Below are 16,074 nucleotides of genomic sequence, written 5' to 3'. Positions count from 1 at the left end.
CAGCTAATGCCTTTAGGCCTTCTGGAGCACTATCTCTTCTTTCAGTTTTCCTTCCCTCTGTTAAGTGGGACTTGAAAACTCGAGAGAGCGGTGTGGAGATGTGAAGTCAATCTTAAACTTTTCTTATATATCGTGTGGCTTCTAGTCACAGAGCAAATGGATAAGATGATAAAAGGTACCACCTTTGAGATTTTCCAGAATCACATGCTTTGCATCCACTGATGAAATAATGTCCTTTTGAGTCAACTGAGGACAGCTTGGCTAACGAAGTACTTCAAAAGAAAATGCTTAAGTGATAAGTGCAACTGTGGGGTTGGTTCTTTTTTGTTTTTTAAGTACATATTGGTCAATGATATCATTTTTAAACCACATCTTTTATTTTTCAGGTGGAATCATTTATCTTAGATCAGGATGATCTCGAAAACCCAATGTTGGAAACAGCTTCTAAACTGCTTTTGTCGAGTACTGCGGATGGTGCTGACCTGAGAACAGTCGATCCAGAGACCCAGGCAAGATTAGAAGCTTTACTTGAAGCCGCAGGTAAGTACTCGTGTCCCACACAGGTTTAACCCTGGAGCCTTCCACGAGACCCTACTGGCACTGCTTGCATAAGTCTAATCCATAGGAGCACAATACAAATGCAGAATGTAAGGCAGAGTGAACTCGGCAGGGTTGTGCAAGTCATTGAGGAGAACGAAGTTGATGAAAGCATTTAAAATTCTGGAAAAATCAGAGTTTCATGTGAAGGCCATGCTTCTAATCACATCCCTCCTGCACTGGATATCCAAAAGCCTGAGGAAGAATTGACACCTGGCCTTGGCTTGTAGCCATGTATCAAAAATTACATTGCTTTATGAGGCGTTGTTTTATAAGAATTACTGTACAAAAAGCTTTACTAGTTGCTTAAACTGAGTAGCTGCTGATAGTTGAAAAATAATGCCTTTTGTGGATTGCAGGGTTTCATTCACACACATCACATCTGAGTGCAGCTTTTAAATCAGTGCTGTGAACAGTTCACCCCTTCGGTGTGGAAGCTGTAGCTCGTGGCGCTTGGGATGTTTCATGCCAACAGATCTCGTAGGGCTCAATTTCACCTTCTCTGTTTTCTCCTTTTCTGGCCCGCGCACCGCTTGGTTGTAAATTGGGCTGGAAGGAATAGGTAAGCTGTCCACAGCTGATGGGAAGGCATTTGCAGACCCCGAGGTGCTCCGCAGGCTGACGTCCTCGGTCAGCTGCGCGTTGGATGAAGCTGCCGCTGCGCTGACCCGGATGAGAGCGGAGAGCACAGCGAGCGCAGGGCAGACGGACAAGTAAGCCACGCTTCATGCTGAACGTTTGCTGTGGTTTTGCTGCTTTTCAAAGCCGTTTTTCTTGCTGTATCGCTTCTGATTACAGGATGGTGAAATTCTTACTCAAGTGGAATTAGTGCCAAGTTATCACCCGCGTTCGTCCTGTTCAATATTCCTGGACTGTCAGGTTTTGCAATGGGGAGTGAGGCAATTAATACCGCTTAGAATTCCAAAATGATGCTCTGAGTGACCAACTATAAAAACAAGATGTCTAAGATCTTAAAGATCTTAGATCTAAGATCTTAGGCCTTAGAATGGGCACTTCCATCCTGCAATGGGTCATTCAGTGATAGCATGAAACAAGCTTTGGGACCAAAAAATACCCCGATCTGCTGTTTGAGAGAGCAAATAGAGGAAGGAGAAGAGTCCTGAGGGCCTGGAGCCTCCAACGGTGGTCAGAGGTCCCTGGTGCCGGGCAGGACCTTGGACAGAGCCTCCCAGGGAGTCCCTGCTTTTTAACTGGAATCGCTGGCTTTTGGGGGTTTTGTCTTACTGGGATTTTTAGGAGAGAAAGAAAGAGAAGGTTCCCTTCTAGGCTGTCATTAAGTTTCAGTACAACAGGAACAGAGTGTTAGTGGGAACGACCAAGTGCTGCTGTGCTTGTTGGCACTTTGTTCCTTGAGTAACTCCAGAGAAACATTTCTTCCTGTGTTGCTCTGGGCATGAGAGGAAGAGCAGGATAGTTTGGGGTTATGGCTGCATCTGCTCTGTGTCCCCCTGGACCCCAGATACCTCTGTTCCTGTGAACAGTGGCTGTTGCCACAGTTGTTACCAAGGACAGAGGATGTGGGAACTAAAAAAAAAATAATTGGGAAATACAGTAAACAGACATGTTTCAGAAATAATTCTCCATATTGTGTTTGGTGGCACAGATTAAATAGGAGTCCTGGGTACGATGTAAGGGTATAAGTTAGTCCTTGCTACACAAATACCCACTTTAACATCTTGGGGATTTTAAGAATTGCTCATGTTTATGTTGAGTTATATGGCTTTCTGTCAACTACCTTATTTTTCCATTCACTCTTGAGTTAATTCTGTGTTGATGGGACATCCTAAATGGAGAAGAGACTTAGAACTGACCAAACCAGGCAAATTTTACTCTTTGCCGCTGCGCTGACCCGGATGAGAGCGGAGAGCACAGCGAGCGCAGGGCAGACGGACAAGTAAGCCACGCTTCGTACTGAGTGTTTGCTGTGGTTCTGCTGCTTTTCAAAGCCGTTTTTCTTGCTGTATCGCTTCTGATTACAGGATGGTGAAATTCTTACTCAAGTGGAATTAGTGCCAAGTTATCACCCGCGTTCGTCCTGTTCAATATTCCTGGACTGTCAGGTTTTGCAATGGGGAGTGAGGCAATTAATACCGCTTAGAATTCCAAAATGATGCTCTGAGTGACCAACTATAAAAACAAGATGTCTAAGATCTTAAAGATCTTAGATCTAAGATCTTAGGCCTTAGAATGGGCACTTCCATCCTGCAATGGGTCATTCAGTGATAGCATGAAACAAGCTTTGGGACCAAAAAATACCCCGATCTGCTGTTTGAGAGAGCAAATAGAGGAAGGAGAAGAGTCCTGAGGGCCTGGAGCCTCCAACGGTGGTCAGAGGTCCCTGGTGCCGGGCAGGACCTTGGACAGAGCCTCCCAGGGAGTCCCTGCTTTTTAACTGGAATCGCTGGCTTTTGGGGGTTTTGTCTTACTGGGATTTTTAGGAGAGAAAGAAAGAGAAGGTTCCCTTCTAGGCTGTCATTAAGTTTCAGTACAACAGGAACAGAGTGTTAGTGGGAACGACCAAGTGCTGCTGTGCTCGTTGGCATTTTGTTCCTTGAGTAACTCCAGAGAAACATTTCTTCCTGTGTTGCTCTGGGCATGAGAGGAAGAGCAGGATAGTTTGGGGTTATGGCTGCATCTGCTCTGTGTCCCCCTGGACCCCAGATACCTCTGTTCCTGTGAACAGTGGCTGTTGCCACAGTTGTTACCAAGGACAGAGGATGTGGGAACTAAACAAAAAAAAAGTGGGAAATGCAGTAAACAGACATGTTTCAGAAATAATTCTCCATATTGTGTTTGGTGGCACAGATTAAATAGGAGTCCTGGGTACGATGTAAGGGTGTAAGTTAGTCCTTGCTACACAAATACCCACTTTAACATCTTGGGGATTTTAAGAATTGCTCATGTTTATGTTGAGTTATATGGCTTTCTGTCAACTACCTTATTTTTCCATTCACTCTTGAGTTAGTTCTGTGTTGATGGGATGTCCTAAATGGAGAAGAGACTTAGAACTGACCAAACCAGGCAAATTTTACTCTTTTTTGTTTGAGTTAGGGCCACAATTGAAACATTGGATTGCGTGACAAGATTCTGGTGTTTTTTCAGCACAGGACACCGGGGAAGCGATTAATTCTGTTGTAGGAGAAGAGTGATGCAAATGGTTTGTTTTAGTTTAATTAACAGTTACAGTACTGAACAAAAGTTAAAGTCTTGTTATGATGAATAGGCCATTTCTGTGCCCTCTGGGCCTGGGGCAGAAGCAAATCTGAATGCAATGCTGAATAGTGCCCGCTGATTTGGAAAGGAATGCTCATGGTGCTGTACTCACTGTCATGTAGTCACTTCTCCTGTTCTTTGAACCTTATTTCTAAAAATGAGTGGGACAAAACCTCCGTTTCCAAACTGGAATTGCAAAGCAGGAATAGGCTGAGACTGTATATTATGTCGTAATTAGTAATATAAACTAACAGTGATTGGTTTGCACTGCTAGATGATTAGCCTTTCAAAAGGGAAAGTTATCACTTAGTCCTCAAGTTCTTAAATTATTACCAAAAAATTTTTGTACTTCTGTAGGACGTATCGAGCTGCATGTGTAGTGCTGAGACAGTAAATCAAGTCCACGATTGTGTCTTCTCTCAACGTGTTTTCTGCTTCAGTTGCACATACTGTGGAATTTGGTAACCCAACTGGTCATCCTGCAGATGTTTCTCTCGTAAACTTCTGTTAAAATTTAGTAAGGGGAGTGGTTGAGTATGCACATCACTCCATTTTCAGAGAAGTTAAGTGGAAAACCTTAAGTGTAAAAATGCCGCCTCTTTAGTTAGCGGTTGGCACTTTTTTTTAGCTTGTGTTCCCTTTTTTGTTGATTGCATCCTTGTGGCCTGTTGGATTTTCACTCTGCACGTAGAGCACAGCCCATTTTCACTTGTAAATGCTTTCTATCTTACCAGCCGCAGCTTGGCAGAGGCTTGTTCTGAAGGAGATGTAAATGCTGTGCGGAAGTTGCTAATTGAAGGCCGAAGTGTGAACGAGCACACAGAGGAAGGGGAGAGCCTCCTTTGTTTAGCCTGCTCAGCGGGATATTATGAGCTTGCACAGGTTGGTTTCCTCGCTGCTTTTAGTACGTGTGTGTTGTACAAAAATAAGTGGTGACAACCTGGAAGGTTGTGGTAAGGTAGCAGAAAACGTCAGTTAACTTGTGAATGGAGAATTATATGTAAATTGAATGTTGTTAATGCATTCTTTGGGCTTACTCTAAGTGTATCTAACAGAAGACTGTCTGTTGGTGAAGGTGGGGGCTTTGTGTAGGGTTTGAACCATCTTGATGCCCTGTTTTGTCTCTTGCTGGTGTTGTTGACCACCCTTCTGTTCCCAGGTTCTTCTGGCAATGCATGCTAATGTCGAGGACCGGGGCATTAAGGGAGACATAACGCCGTTAATGGCAGCTGCTAATGGTGGACATGTCAAAATTGTCAAGTTGCTGCTGGCTCATGGTGCTGATGTGAATGCACAGTCATCAACAGGTACAGAAGTGTCTTCGACTTCTTTCTTTCAGTGGTGAAAACGACTGAAAAGCTGAGATTTCCAGTGTGGGGGCGACTTTGTGAGCAAATTTGGGAGGAATGGCTCTCAGCCAAGCAACACAGAATGCTTCCTCCTGGTTTTACTATTTAGCTTCTGCCTTTTTTTTTTTTTTTTTAATGAAGCTATAAAATATTAGTTGGTTGCAGACGTACAAAGGTGGATATGGCCAGTTAGTAAATGAAAGTTTTTTGCATACGTGGGATTTGTTGTTACGTAGTATTTTAAGCACAGCTTGGGAAGTTTGTGTGTACATAGAAGATTATTGGTGTCAGGTTTAGGAAACCAAGGGAAAATAGTAAACATGAGAAAACAGCCCTTCTTTTTTTTTTTCATTCCCCTTTCCCCCTGCTCTCCTTTTCCCATGGCCATTTTGTAGGAAATTGGGAAATATTCTCACTTTGTGCAGCTTTGCAATGGAGAGATTTTGTGTAGTCAGCACTCACTGCCAGAGTGAGTGCTGATCCTGAGTGATGAGGAGAGTTGGGATACCAGAAACCACCTTATTTTTGTTACTTTATTTTTTTTTCAGTGAAGTAATTCTGAGCAGTTACACTGCTTTGACCTTCAGTTTTTTCCAAGGTGTCTTTCATAAAGGCAAATTCTTTGACTGTTTTATTTTGGATACGTGTAGTTTTTTCCACAGAGGTTGTTTTCACAGAAACATAGAATTGTCCAGGCCAGAAGGGACCTCCAAAGGCCATCTAGTCCGACTTCCCCACAGTCAGCAGGGACACCCCCAAATAGTCCAGGTTGCTCCAAGGCCTTCGTTGCCTTGTAAAGCCTACGGGCATTTTCGATCTAACCCTTTAGAGCTGTTGAAGACTTGATCCATCCCTGCTGATTTACAGGAAAAGGAATGGGGTTTTGTGATGGAAGCTGGGATAGAAATGGGAAGAGAAGTGCATCTATAGTCACCAGGCACACAGAGATACTCTCAGAGCACTGAGGTCCTTTGAGCAGTTAGAATCATAGAATTGCCCAGGCTGGAAGGGACCTCCAAAGGCCATCTAGTCCGACCCCCCCACAGTCAGCAGGGACACCCCCAACTAGACCAGGTTGCCCAGGGCCTCGTCGAGCCTCTCCTTGAATATCTCCAGGGAAGGGGCCTCAACCACCTCCCTGGGCAACCTGTTCCAGTGCTCCACCACCCTCACAGTGAAGAACCCTCTCCTCATCTCCAGTCTAAATCTGTTCCCCTCCAGCTTGAAGCCATTGCCCCTCGTCCTGTCACTGCAGGCCTTTCTAAACAGGTTCTCCCCAGCCTTCCTGTAGGCTCCCTGCCTTATTAATTTTTTTCCCCTCCCTGTGGCTGAAAAAGCCCTGTTGATAAGGTAGCCACGTAAAAACGATGAAACGGAGCGTAAGTTGAAGCTCCCAGTTTAGAATGCTGTCAAATTGTGTTCTCAACCCTTTTTCTGTCCTGGCTGTAGGCAATACAGCCCTGACGTACGCCTGTGCCGGGGGCTACGTGGACGTGGTGAAGGTGCTGCTGGAGTCGGGCGCCAGCATCGAGGACCACAACGAGAACGGGCACACTCCCCTGATGGAGGCGGGCAGCGCCGGCCACGTGGAGGTGGCCAGGGTCCTGCTGGAGAACGGAGCGGGCATAAACACGCATTCCAATGAGTTCAAGGAGAGCGCCCTCACGCTGGCCTGCTACAAAGGTACAGTGCCAGGGCCCCAACGCGAGACGCAGGGGTGGTGTCGTGGTTTTGACCAAATTGACCAACCAGAACAACAGATGCCCCCTCCCCCCCACTAAGGAAAAGAGAGGAGAGGAAGAGGGGGATAAAAAAAACTATGAGTTTAGAAAAAGACTAAACTACTTTAATAAAAATATAAATAAATAATGAAATAACAGTATATACAAAACCGTATCGAGCTCCCAGGATGACGATCATTTCACCGGCCGGTGCAGGGGGAAGGTCCCAGGCTGGACTGGGTGATGGACAGGAGCCAGATTCCAGCTCTGGAGTCAGGAATGCTCGGATCGGGATCAAAGGCAGACGAACAGACAGGTTCCTCCTCGGGCATCAGCCATTGAAGGAAGAGAGTTGACCCTTTGATCCCTCAGCTTTTATACTGAGCATGATGCAGATGGGATGGAATACCCTGTTGGTCAGTTTTTGGGTCACCTCTCCTGTCCGTTCCTCCCCACAGGTGGGACCCCTCTACGCTTTTCCGCTTCCGACCCTCCAACGGGGCAAATAACAAATTTCCCTGACCTTGGTTGTTATAGCAATAAGTATAAGCAGGGGCCTCTCTGCACACCATTCCTTGGTATAATCAGGTCTTATCACTGTGAGAGTGAACAGTTTCTGAACAATATGCTGTTAATTTCAGAGTTTAGTTAGTCAGAAGAGGCCTAGCTCAAAAAGTAAAATTACTGAACAGAAAATTAGTTCTGTTTTACCTCAAACCAGGACAGGTGGAAAAGTCTGTCAGGTGTGAAAAGTCTTCTCAAATGTGTGTATTCACCCTTTCTGTCCGGGGCAAAACTAATTTAAAGGCTATGAACAGACACTTTCTGATGCTTGTATCCTGGCACGTGGCATGTATGTGCCAGATGTAAAATGCTGATCACTGTGGAGAGTGAAAGTATCAAGATTTAAACTTTTTGTCTGAATTGTTACAATACTTAATTCACTTAATAGAGAATTTCTTTAGGAGACAAGCAACTAATGCACTTTATCACAAAGTAAATATGGTCAACTTTCTGTATTGTAGCTATATTATACAAGATACTTCTGCTTGTGATCAGAAATTATTTAATTTTAAAGTTCTTAGCGTTTGGAGACAAGCAAAATGTACACTCTGCCTTTTAGGTGTCAGTGCTTGGGCAACAGGCCTTTTTGCCTCCCTTAGAGTATTAGGCAGCTAATTATGTACGTTTTGTACCTTCATTACGTACATCAGACTCTTCCCATGACTTGTGAAATGCGCTTTCTAAAGTAGTTTTATCTGTTACAATATTTTCTCCGTACAGGCCACCTAGAAATGGTGAGGTTCCTGCTGGAAGCTGGGGCAGACCAGGAGCACAAGACGGATGAAATGCACACTGCTCTCATGGAAGCTTGCATGGTAAGGGAGAACCTGCCTTCTGTCTGCAGGAGGGCTCTCTGAACTCACCCTTGAATAAACAGGTTTCTGGATGTCCACCTGCACTTGATTTTATTTTTTTTTTTCCTCCTGTGCAGAAATCAGAGTTTGTTGTGCTCGTTGTCCCAGGCTGCATCTCTCTTCGCGCTGTTGCGTGTCACTTGCTCTTCTGATAACCACAGAGACCTGCTTTCAGACACATACTTTTGTGACCTCAGTTCAGAGAAATTATTAACTTTGAGATAGCCAAAAGTAGATAATAGTGATTATTTTTTTTTTTCTTAACAGAACTTTTTGTGTGTGTGTGTGTGCTTTGTGCAATTTTGCAGGCTTCTGAGTGAGCAACTTTCAGTTTATGATGGGGAAAGTCCTTTGTACAGGAATCTCCAAATTAAATACCTTGAAGTGGAAGGTGCTCAGTGGCTGTTGAAATGCTTTTAACGATCCTAATGTGCTAAACATCAGCTGTGAAGGTGGTCATAGCCTGGCTGTTGGAGGCGTTTGACATACCTGTGAGATGTGCAAGGAGTTTGGGAGCTGAGTTCTCTGTCAGGGGAGGTGGCTACGTTGAGGTGTGTGTCTGCACTTGGCTTAGTGCGGTTCCCCTAGCCACGTGTCCAGTTCCCATAGCCACGGTTGAGAACCCAGGATCACAGCCTGTTTGGGAAGCACCTAGGGAATGGAAGGGGAAATCATTAACCTCTCAGTAGGAAAAGTACTTTCATGTTTCTGCTTTGCCTGTCTGAGGCAATTCTAAACTGACAGCGTAGAATAAAATTCTAACCTTTTTATAAAATCTAGTAAAATTCTGAGAACAACTGGTTTTTGGATAATAGGTTTTTTACTGTACAACACAACACCACGTGAAGCTTTCCCTTAAAAGGTGACATGTGGGTACACCTTAAAGCTGGAATGATAGAGTTGATGTGGCCAGACTTGAGATTTTTCTTCCAGGCTTTTGTAGTGAAGAAAACTTGGTAAATCTGTGTCTTTAGATAGTTTCCTTTTCACCCTCCTCTCTAACGAGATTTCTCCTGGGTTGAGCTTGTCGTGTTGTGAGCGTGGTGTGGTGTCAGGCTGTGTAGCTTTGGCTGGGCAGGAGTGCTGCAAATCCTTATTTAGTCTTCCCTTTCCTGAAATAACCATAATGGCTCTCAAGTCAGCCAGTTCTGTCTGTTCAGGGAAGTCAATGACTTCAGATAGGGGAATCATTAACAGAAACCATTATACTTCTCAAGAAGTCGTTAGAGGGAAAGGCACGTAGATAAACAGGACTTCAGCTTGTGTTTATCTCGCTCTGAAATTGGAATGGATTCGCTGTAGAAATATCAGAGGTGCTGTCCTTGCAGGGAGTTCCCTGGAAGGTGAGGATAAAACACCCTTTGGTGTCACACACAGTAGCCTTCTCATCAGGACGGCTCGTTGACACGTGAGAAGTTTGCAGAGAAAGCTGCTGTTTCGTGGAGCCGTGGAGCGAGCCTTCTTGTCCCTGCCACCATCTTCCCCCTCCTTCCCTCCACCAGCAGACTAACAAAACTCCATTGGTTGTCGAGACCCATATTTTTATTAAGATTTACTGAGCCACAGGGTTAAAAATAAAGTCTGTCTCCCATATTTCTGCAGGAAGCTGTTCTAAGTAGGCATTTCCACGCTGCAGCTCGGAACTGAGGGATAATGGAGAGTCTCAGTACCTTCAGCTGGGATTAAGAGAAGGAGCAGTTTTCCACAGCAGGACTTCTGAAGGCTGTGGTCTGAAATAAAGCTGTGCAGGCCCTTCTCATCTCAGCATGCTTTGTCTGTTGTCGTTCTTCAGTAGCAGAAGAAAACTACCTTCTCTAGGATGGCATTGAACTTGGGCAGAATTGTGTGTAGCGCTTAGATAGAAGCCAGTGAGACTGTTAAACCTTGTCCTGTGAGGCATTGGGGAAGACTCCTGGTTGAGAGGTGGGAAAACTACCTTCTCTAGGATGGCATTGAACTTGGGCAGAATTGTGTGTAGCGCTTAGATAGAAGCCAGTGAGACTGTTAAACCTTGTCCTGTGAGGCATTGGGGAAGACTCCTGATTGAGAGCTTTTTATAGACAGGAGTTAACATGGGTTTAATGCAGAGGAGTTGTTGGGCAATGTGACCTGCCTTGTTGGAGCAAAAAGCAGGTTTGTCTAGTTGGCAGTTCCTCTTTCTGAAGTACCCTCATGGTCCCCAGTGAGGGCTGAGTGCTGGTTGCCCACAGTGGTTGGTTTTTAAAAGACACCTGGTGCCCTTGTGCAGGTTGGTAAGATTATTTTTATTTTTTTTTGGTGATTTAATAGCAATTATGAGGCCTTTTCTAGCTGTTGTAGACGAGCTGAACAGCACTGCCACGTTGCAAGGTTTGTTGAAACTTTGCGTGTGGTTGAACACCAGGAGGTGTTCTCCAGCCCACCTGGCCCATCCACGCAGGTTTGAAGCACAGCTTTATCCTGCCAATGGCTGCACCTGGCATGAGTAGGGATTGTTAGTGAGTGTCTTGCCACAGCCTGATGGTTGAGGCACCTTCTCTGCATTTCCCTGAGGGAAGATTCATTATGGAGGCTTGGAGTGTTTTTCCCTAAAATAGTGTTGTCACTCCATGTAAAAGGTGAATATGTCCTAGTTAATGGCCTACATATTTTTCTGAGAGGAAATGGTGTTTTGCTGCTTGGATATCAGAAGAAGGTATAAAACACTTAAGACAATGAAGTGTAAGAATGTCAGTTGTGCATTTTGCCTGGAAAAGAGCTGCTTGTGGTTTCTGGCTTGGTGAAGATGGCAGCGGTTGCAATTTGCTGCCTCTTGTTGGTCAGTGTGAGCTCCAGGTGTGCTTACCTTGCTCGGTGACAACCTTGGGGTAGCCTCCTGTTCCTGCTGAGAGGCTGGTTTTTCTGTGCAGCCCTCCTGGGCTTTGTGTGTCAGACCTTTTCCCATCGTGGTTACTCCAAGTTTGAAGGATGGCAGTTTCCTCATGGAGAAGACCAGTTTGGAGAGTTTGTGGTGTTGGTGGCCCTCGATGCCTGTGCCGTCTCCGCTTCTGGCTGAACAAAAGCAGAACTGAGTGGCAGTTGGGTATGTCACTGTCAGCCTCCAGTGCAAACACGGACCTGAAAAGCCACTTCAGATCCTTCCTGGACTTAGGGCTTAAAAAAACAGGACAAAGATCATATGCTCAAATATGTTTTTTGTTTCTGAAGGGAGAAAGCAAAGGTAGGAGCTACGTTTTGGTAGAACGAGTTTGACAGCATGATAATGGTGGCTGGAAAAGCCTGCCAAGGACAGGCTGTGGTTCAGGTGGCTCCTGAGGTGTGTGAGGAACCCCTGCCACGTGGTTGTTTTCTGGCATTTCTCTTGGAGGGAGAAAGGAAGTCCTGACTCAGGTATTAAATTAAGCAGTGAAATAATTTTGCGGGAGCCCAAGAGGCAAGCAATGTCATCTTCCACGGCTTCTTTTTAAGAAAGGAAGGAAGCAAAAATGCTGAACTTAAACCCTGTCCTCTCTTCCACCTCCCTCCCCAGAAGCTGGGAATCTGTAATGTCAATACTGGGAGACACTAACAGTCTGCGTGGGTGTGAGGACCAGCTCTATTCCTGACATGCGTTGGTTTTTATAACTAAAATACACTCTATTTAACAGATAATGCACCTGCATGTTCAATTTAAAACAAAATTCCCTCTCTCTGACCAAGGGGGCAGCATTAGCATTGAGTGACTCGTTTGTGCTGTAAAGGTTTTGTAGTCCTTAGGAAGAACATCAGAACCTGTTCTTGCATCTGGGAGAAGATGATTTTATTTTTTGGATTGAAATTCTCTTAATGCTCCCTTATTTATTGGTCCTTAGGAAGAACATCAGAACCTGTTCTTCCTGCATCTAGGAGAAGATGATTTTATATTTTGGACTGAAATTCTCTTAATACTCCCTTATTTATTACACTGCTTGTATTATTAGTAGTATATTTGTTGGCAGAATGCAAGAAGAAATACATTTGAGTGGTAACTTATTACTTACTGTCCATCCAAACACTCAAACTTGAGTCTGATATGAAGAATTTGACCAGCTTGTGGCTTGTGCTGTTGGTAGCAAAGTTTGACATATGTTTCAAAATATTTCAGTTTTGAATTGAACACATTTGGTAAAACATGCTTGAAGTTTCTTCTGTTGGTAGCAAAGTTTGACATATGTTTCAAAATATTTCAGTTTTGAATTTAACATATTCAGTAAAACATGCTTGAAGTTTCTTTTTGTGCCTGTTTAATAGTAGATCTTTAGCCTTAATCCAAGTACTTAGTAAAAATGCTCAGGAAAACTATTAAGCAAGTTTAACTGTAGTTTTGGACTTTACTCATTTGTGTCTTTCTGTGTCTTCTGAGGGAATTGAGTCAGTGCCTACTTAAAGCTTTGGAGAAGAGTGATTTTTTTCTGTTTTGACAGTCTTTTGAACTCTTGTTTTTTGAATCCCTAGGATGGGCACGTGGAGGTGGCACGGTTACTGCTTGACAGCGGGGCTCAGGTGAACATGCCCGCAGACTCCTTTGAGTCCCCGTTGACCCTGGCAGCCTGTGGCGGGCACGTGGAGCTGGCCGCTCTGTTAATTGAACGTGGAGCTAACTTGGAAGAGGTCAACGATGAAGGATACACCCCACTGATGGAAGCAGCTAGAGAAGGCCATGAGGAGATGGTGGCACTGCTACTTGGGCAAGGTAACTACTGCGCTGCCCTCCATGGGCTGTAATTCAGTAGGCTTCTGGGTATCTTGGGAGGGGGGGAAAAGAGCTGATGGTGGCACTGCTACTTGGGCAAGGTAACTCCTGCGCTGCCTTCCGTGGGCTGTCATTCAGTAGGCTTCTGGATATTTTGGGAAGGGGGGAACAGCCCAGTTACTGCAATTTGTATTTCCTTCTTCAACAACTTCTGAACTTGTCCCACATACACACTTTTTGAGACGTTAGTGAGTTTTTTGGTTCGTTTATTTTTTTTTTAAAGCAAAATATCCTTTGGTCTACTCATTTGGTTTGTAAGAGGCCATTCTGAATTGTTCTTTAGAAGAAGTTTTGATTTTCTCAGACAGACTTTGTATGGTGGTGGGTAATGAGGGTAACTTGTGCTCTGCATCATGGCATTGGCCTGTCCTGGGGTGCTGTTACTGCTGAGAAGCCACAGAGAAGTGCTTTGAGGCCCTCAGAGGGGTTTCTGAAGCAGTTAAAGTGGAAATCTTATAGTTGGACACACTATGATTTTAGAAGAAAATTTCTGTAGCTCTAGAAATGAGATACATAGGAAGAAGGTGCCTTGTGCCTATTGGCTTTGTCTGCCAATCCTGGGTTCAGTAACTGCTCTTTTCTGATGTATGTCTGCTTTTTGATGTTTTGTTTTTTGAAGGGGCAAACATCAACGCTCAAACAGAGGAGACGCAAGAAACGGCATTAACTCTGGCTTGCTGTGGAGGGTTTTTGGAGGTTGCTGATTTTCTTATTAAAGCAGGAGCTGACATAGAACTTGGTTGTTCCACACCTTTGATGGAGGCTGCTCAAGAGGGTCATTTGGAGCTGGTTAAATATTTACTAGCTGCAGGTAGGGAGTAATTTTCTTAACAGTTTTGTAGAGTCTTAATATAACCTTAAGAGAACAATACCTTTTTTTCATATTCATTACATCTTCATTAGCAGCTTCTTGAAGTTGGCAGCAAAGATTTGTGGAACCTGCAGTAATTTACTAGTTGGACCCTAACTTAGATTTTGAAGGTTAAGTTGATGTAAACTCGCTTGGAATTTAACTTACAGTTTATGTTTATTTTTTTATTCCTCTAGAGTGTGGTTGTCAGTTTCATAGATGTTGGATTGGATGGGGGAAGTTAAGAATTTGCTTTCTGATCTGGTAAAGATTATGAAGAGACTTGGGTGTTTTCTGTGATGAACTTCATAGCTCTTCCCTTCTCCTTACTGCTCCAGGGGCTAATGTGCATGCGACGACGGCGACGGGGGACACGGCGCTGACATACGCCTGTGAAAATGGCCACACTGATGTAGCAGATGTCCTACTTCAGGCAGGTGCTGATCTGGTAAGTCATCACCTTCTTAAAGAAAATCAACGAGGAAATAAAATTATTAGCGTCTTTTTACTTTTTTTTTTTTTTTGGTCCTGTGCTCATTGCTGAAAACTTAGCAAGTTTGCTGTTAATTGTTGGAGTTGTATTTGAATTGCCTTTAACCTTTTTCTTTTAACTAAGTGTGAGCTGATGGTGCTTTTTGAATGGATTTTTGGTTGTTTAATTACCTGGAAGTGCTTAGATCAGTTGCAGCACTTCGGCAGTTGCTGTCTAAAGCCTTTCCAAGCCATTCAAGGTTGCTTGTACAGAAAAAAAATTGGGAGATTTTATTCTTTTGTCACATGCAATCCTGAATGGTGTTCAGCTTTGAATTGTTGAGCTGGTGATGGGATCATACTGGTATCTGCAAATTTGTTCTGTACCTTAAGCAGCAACCAGCTGCTAGTTCTGTTCTGATGCTATCTATTTGGTGTGCTGGAATGGAATTAAGATGGTGGAGGTAAATGAATTTTTACATTTCAGTAGGTTATACACCCATATGTTGGCAAAAGGTGAAGTAAAGCGTGACAGAACACAATTTGTTTAATTAATTAAAATCCCCACCATGTGCTTGGGTGCTTCTTGGCCAGCAGTCTCAGACCTGTACAAAGGCAGGGAGAAAGTTTCATCTCTCTGCAAAATACACTCAGTTCATGTGTTACTGAAATGTTTATGTCTGCAGTTTGTGAAACATTAAAATGGTATCTCCCACGTCTGGTGTCTTTCCATTCAAAAAAAAAACCCAAAAGGCTGAATTGCACCCTTTCACAGGTGTCAGTTTTGAATGTTAAGCTTGTCTTTATCTGCTGCAGGAGCACGAGTCGGAAGGAGGGAGAACTCCTCTCATGAAAGCTGCCAGGGCTGGGCACGTCTGCACCGTTCAGTTCCTCATTAGCAAAGGTGAGAGGGGGAGAGGCCGTGGGTTTCCTGCTCTTAGAGCTGCTCCAAGTTAAGAATGTTTCAGCACTGGTGTAACTTCCCTGGATTTGTTTCAAATGTTTTAACTGAAGTAGGTCATTGATTCCCAGACTAAGCACACAGTGATCACCTCTGCTTTCTGGTGAGATTAGTGGGAACTGCAGCTACTTCTGAAAATAGTTATGTATTGCTGTCTCTAATTCCTAGTAAAAGCAGCAACAGTGGCAGTGGTTTCTGGGTGTCTCCGTGCTCCTGATGAAGCTTTTGAGCCCTGTCTTTCTACAACTTTAACTCCAAGTGCCTGTTTGTTTTAAAGTTCTGACTGTAACAAACTTTTGATTGTCAGAACCATCAGCTCCAGCCCTACATCACTGTTGAACACAGGGAGTTGATACAGAGCTCGAAGTGCTCTTTTCTCTGGCTTGAGCTGATACTGAAGGATTTTTCTTGTACCTTCTTTGTATGGCACAGAACTGGCCTGAAGCTTCCAGGGGGATGTGAGTTTCCCTGGGTAGATTGTAGAGGAAAGAAGCAGAGCTGCAATTGGTCTTGCTGGTGTCAAGATGTGTGGATCTGTGTGCTGGATCTTAGCCCTTGGGTTTTGTTTTGTTCTGTTTTGTTTTTTAAGAAGCATAGCTCTGGCACAGTTGTTGGCAAATGTAAAAGCAACAGGTTGTCCTACTAAGTGATGTTCCATACTTAGCAATGTGGCCATTTGAAGGGTGAGCTTGGAGTGCTAGTCCAGGTAGGGTGGCTTTTCAT

At 44.1% G+C, this 16,074-nt stretch overlaps 1 protein-coding gene across 3 annotated transcripts in view; it reads left to right on the top strand.

Annotated features, from left to right (window-relative positions):
- Positions 1-390: 390 nt before the first annotated feature.
- Positions 391-16,074, top strand: part of ANKRD17 (ankyrin repeat domain 17) — a 42,524-nt gene continuing 26,840 nt past the window's right edge. For 2 of the 3 annotated variants that reach the window (XM_014938350.1, XM_014938349.1), the window contains exons 1-10: positions 391-540; positions 1,154-1,310; positions 4,566-4,713; positions 4,991-5,138; positions 6,630-6,863; positions 8,186-8,280; positions 12,772-13,009; positions 13,689-13,880; positions 14,258-14,367; positions 15,207-15,294. In XM_014938350.1, the coding sequence (XP_014793836.1) occupies positions 429-540; positions 1,154-1,310; positions 4,566-4,713; positions 4,991-5,138; positions 6,630-6,863; positions 8,186-8,280; positions 12,772-13,009; positions 13,689-13,880; positions 14,258-14,367; positions 15,207-15,294 (1,522 nt within the window). In that variant the 5' untranslated portion in view covers positions 391-428. Of the gene's footprint in view, positions 541-1,153; positions 1,311-2,463; positions 2,513-4,565; positions 4,714-4,990; positions 5,139-6,629; positions 6,864-8,185; positions 8,281-12,771; positions 13,010-13,688; positions 13,881-14,257; positions 14,368-15,206; positions 15,295-16,074 lie in introns of those variants that run through there. The other variant, XM_014938351.1, reaches the window with a different exon arrangement.

Source organism: Calidris pugnax, unplaced genomic scaffold (genome assembly GCF_001431845.1).
Source record: "Calidris pugnax isolate Ruff unplaced genomic scaffold, ASM143184v1 scaffold72, whole genome shotgun sequence".
In the NCBI taxonomy this organism is placed as follows: Eukaryota; Metazoa; Chordata; class Aves; order Charadriiformes; family Scolopacidae; genus Calidris; species Calidris pugnax.
Note: the sequence above shows the minus strand (reverse complement) of the source record. Positions and strands in the feature narration are given on the sequence as shown.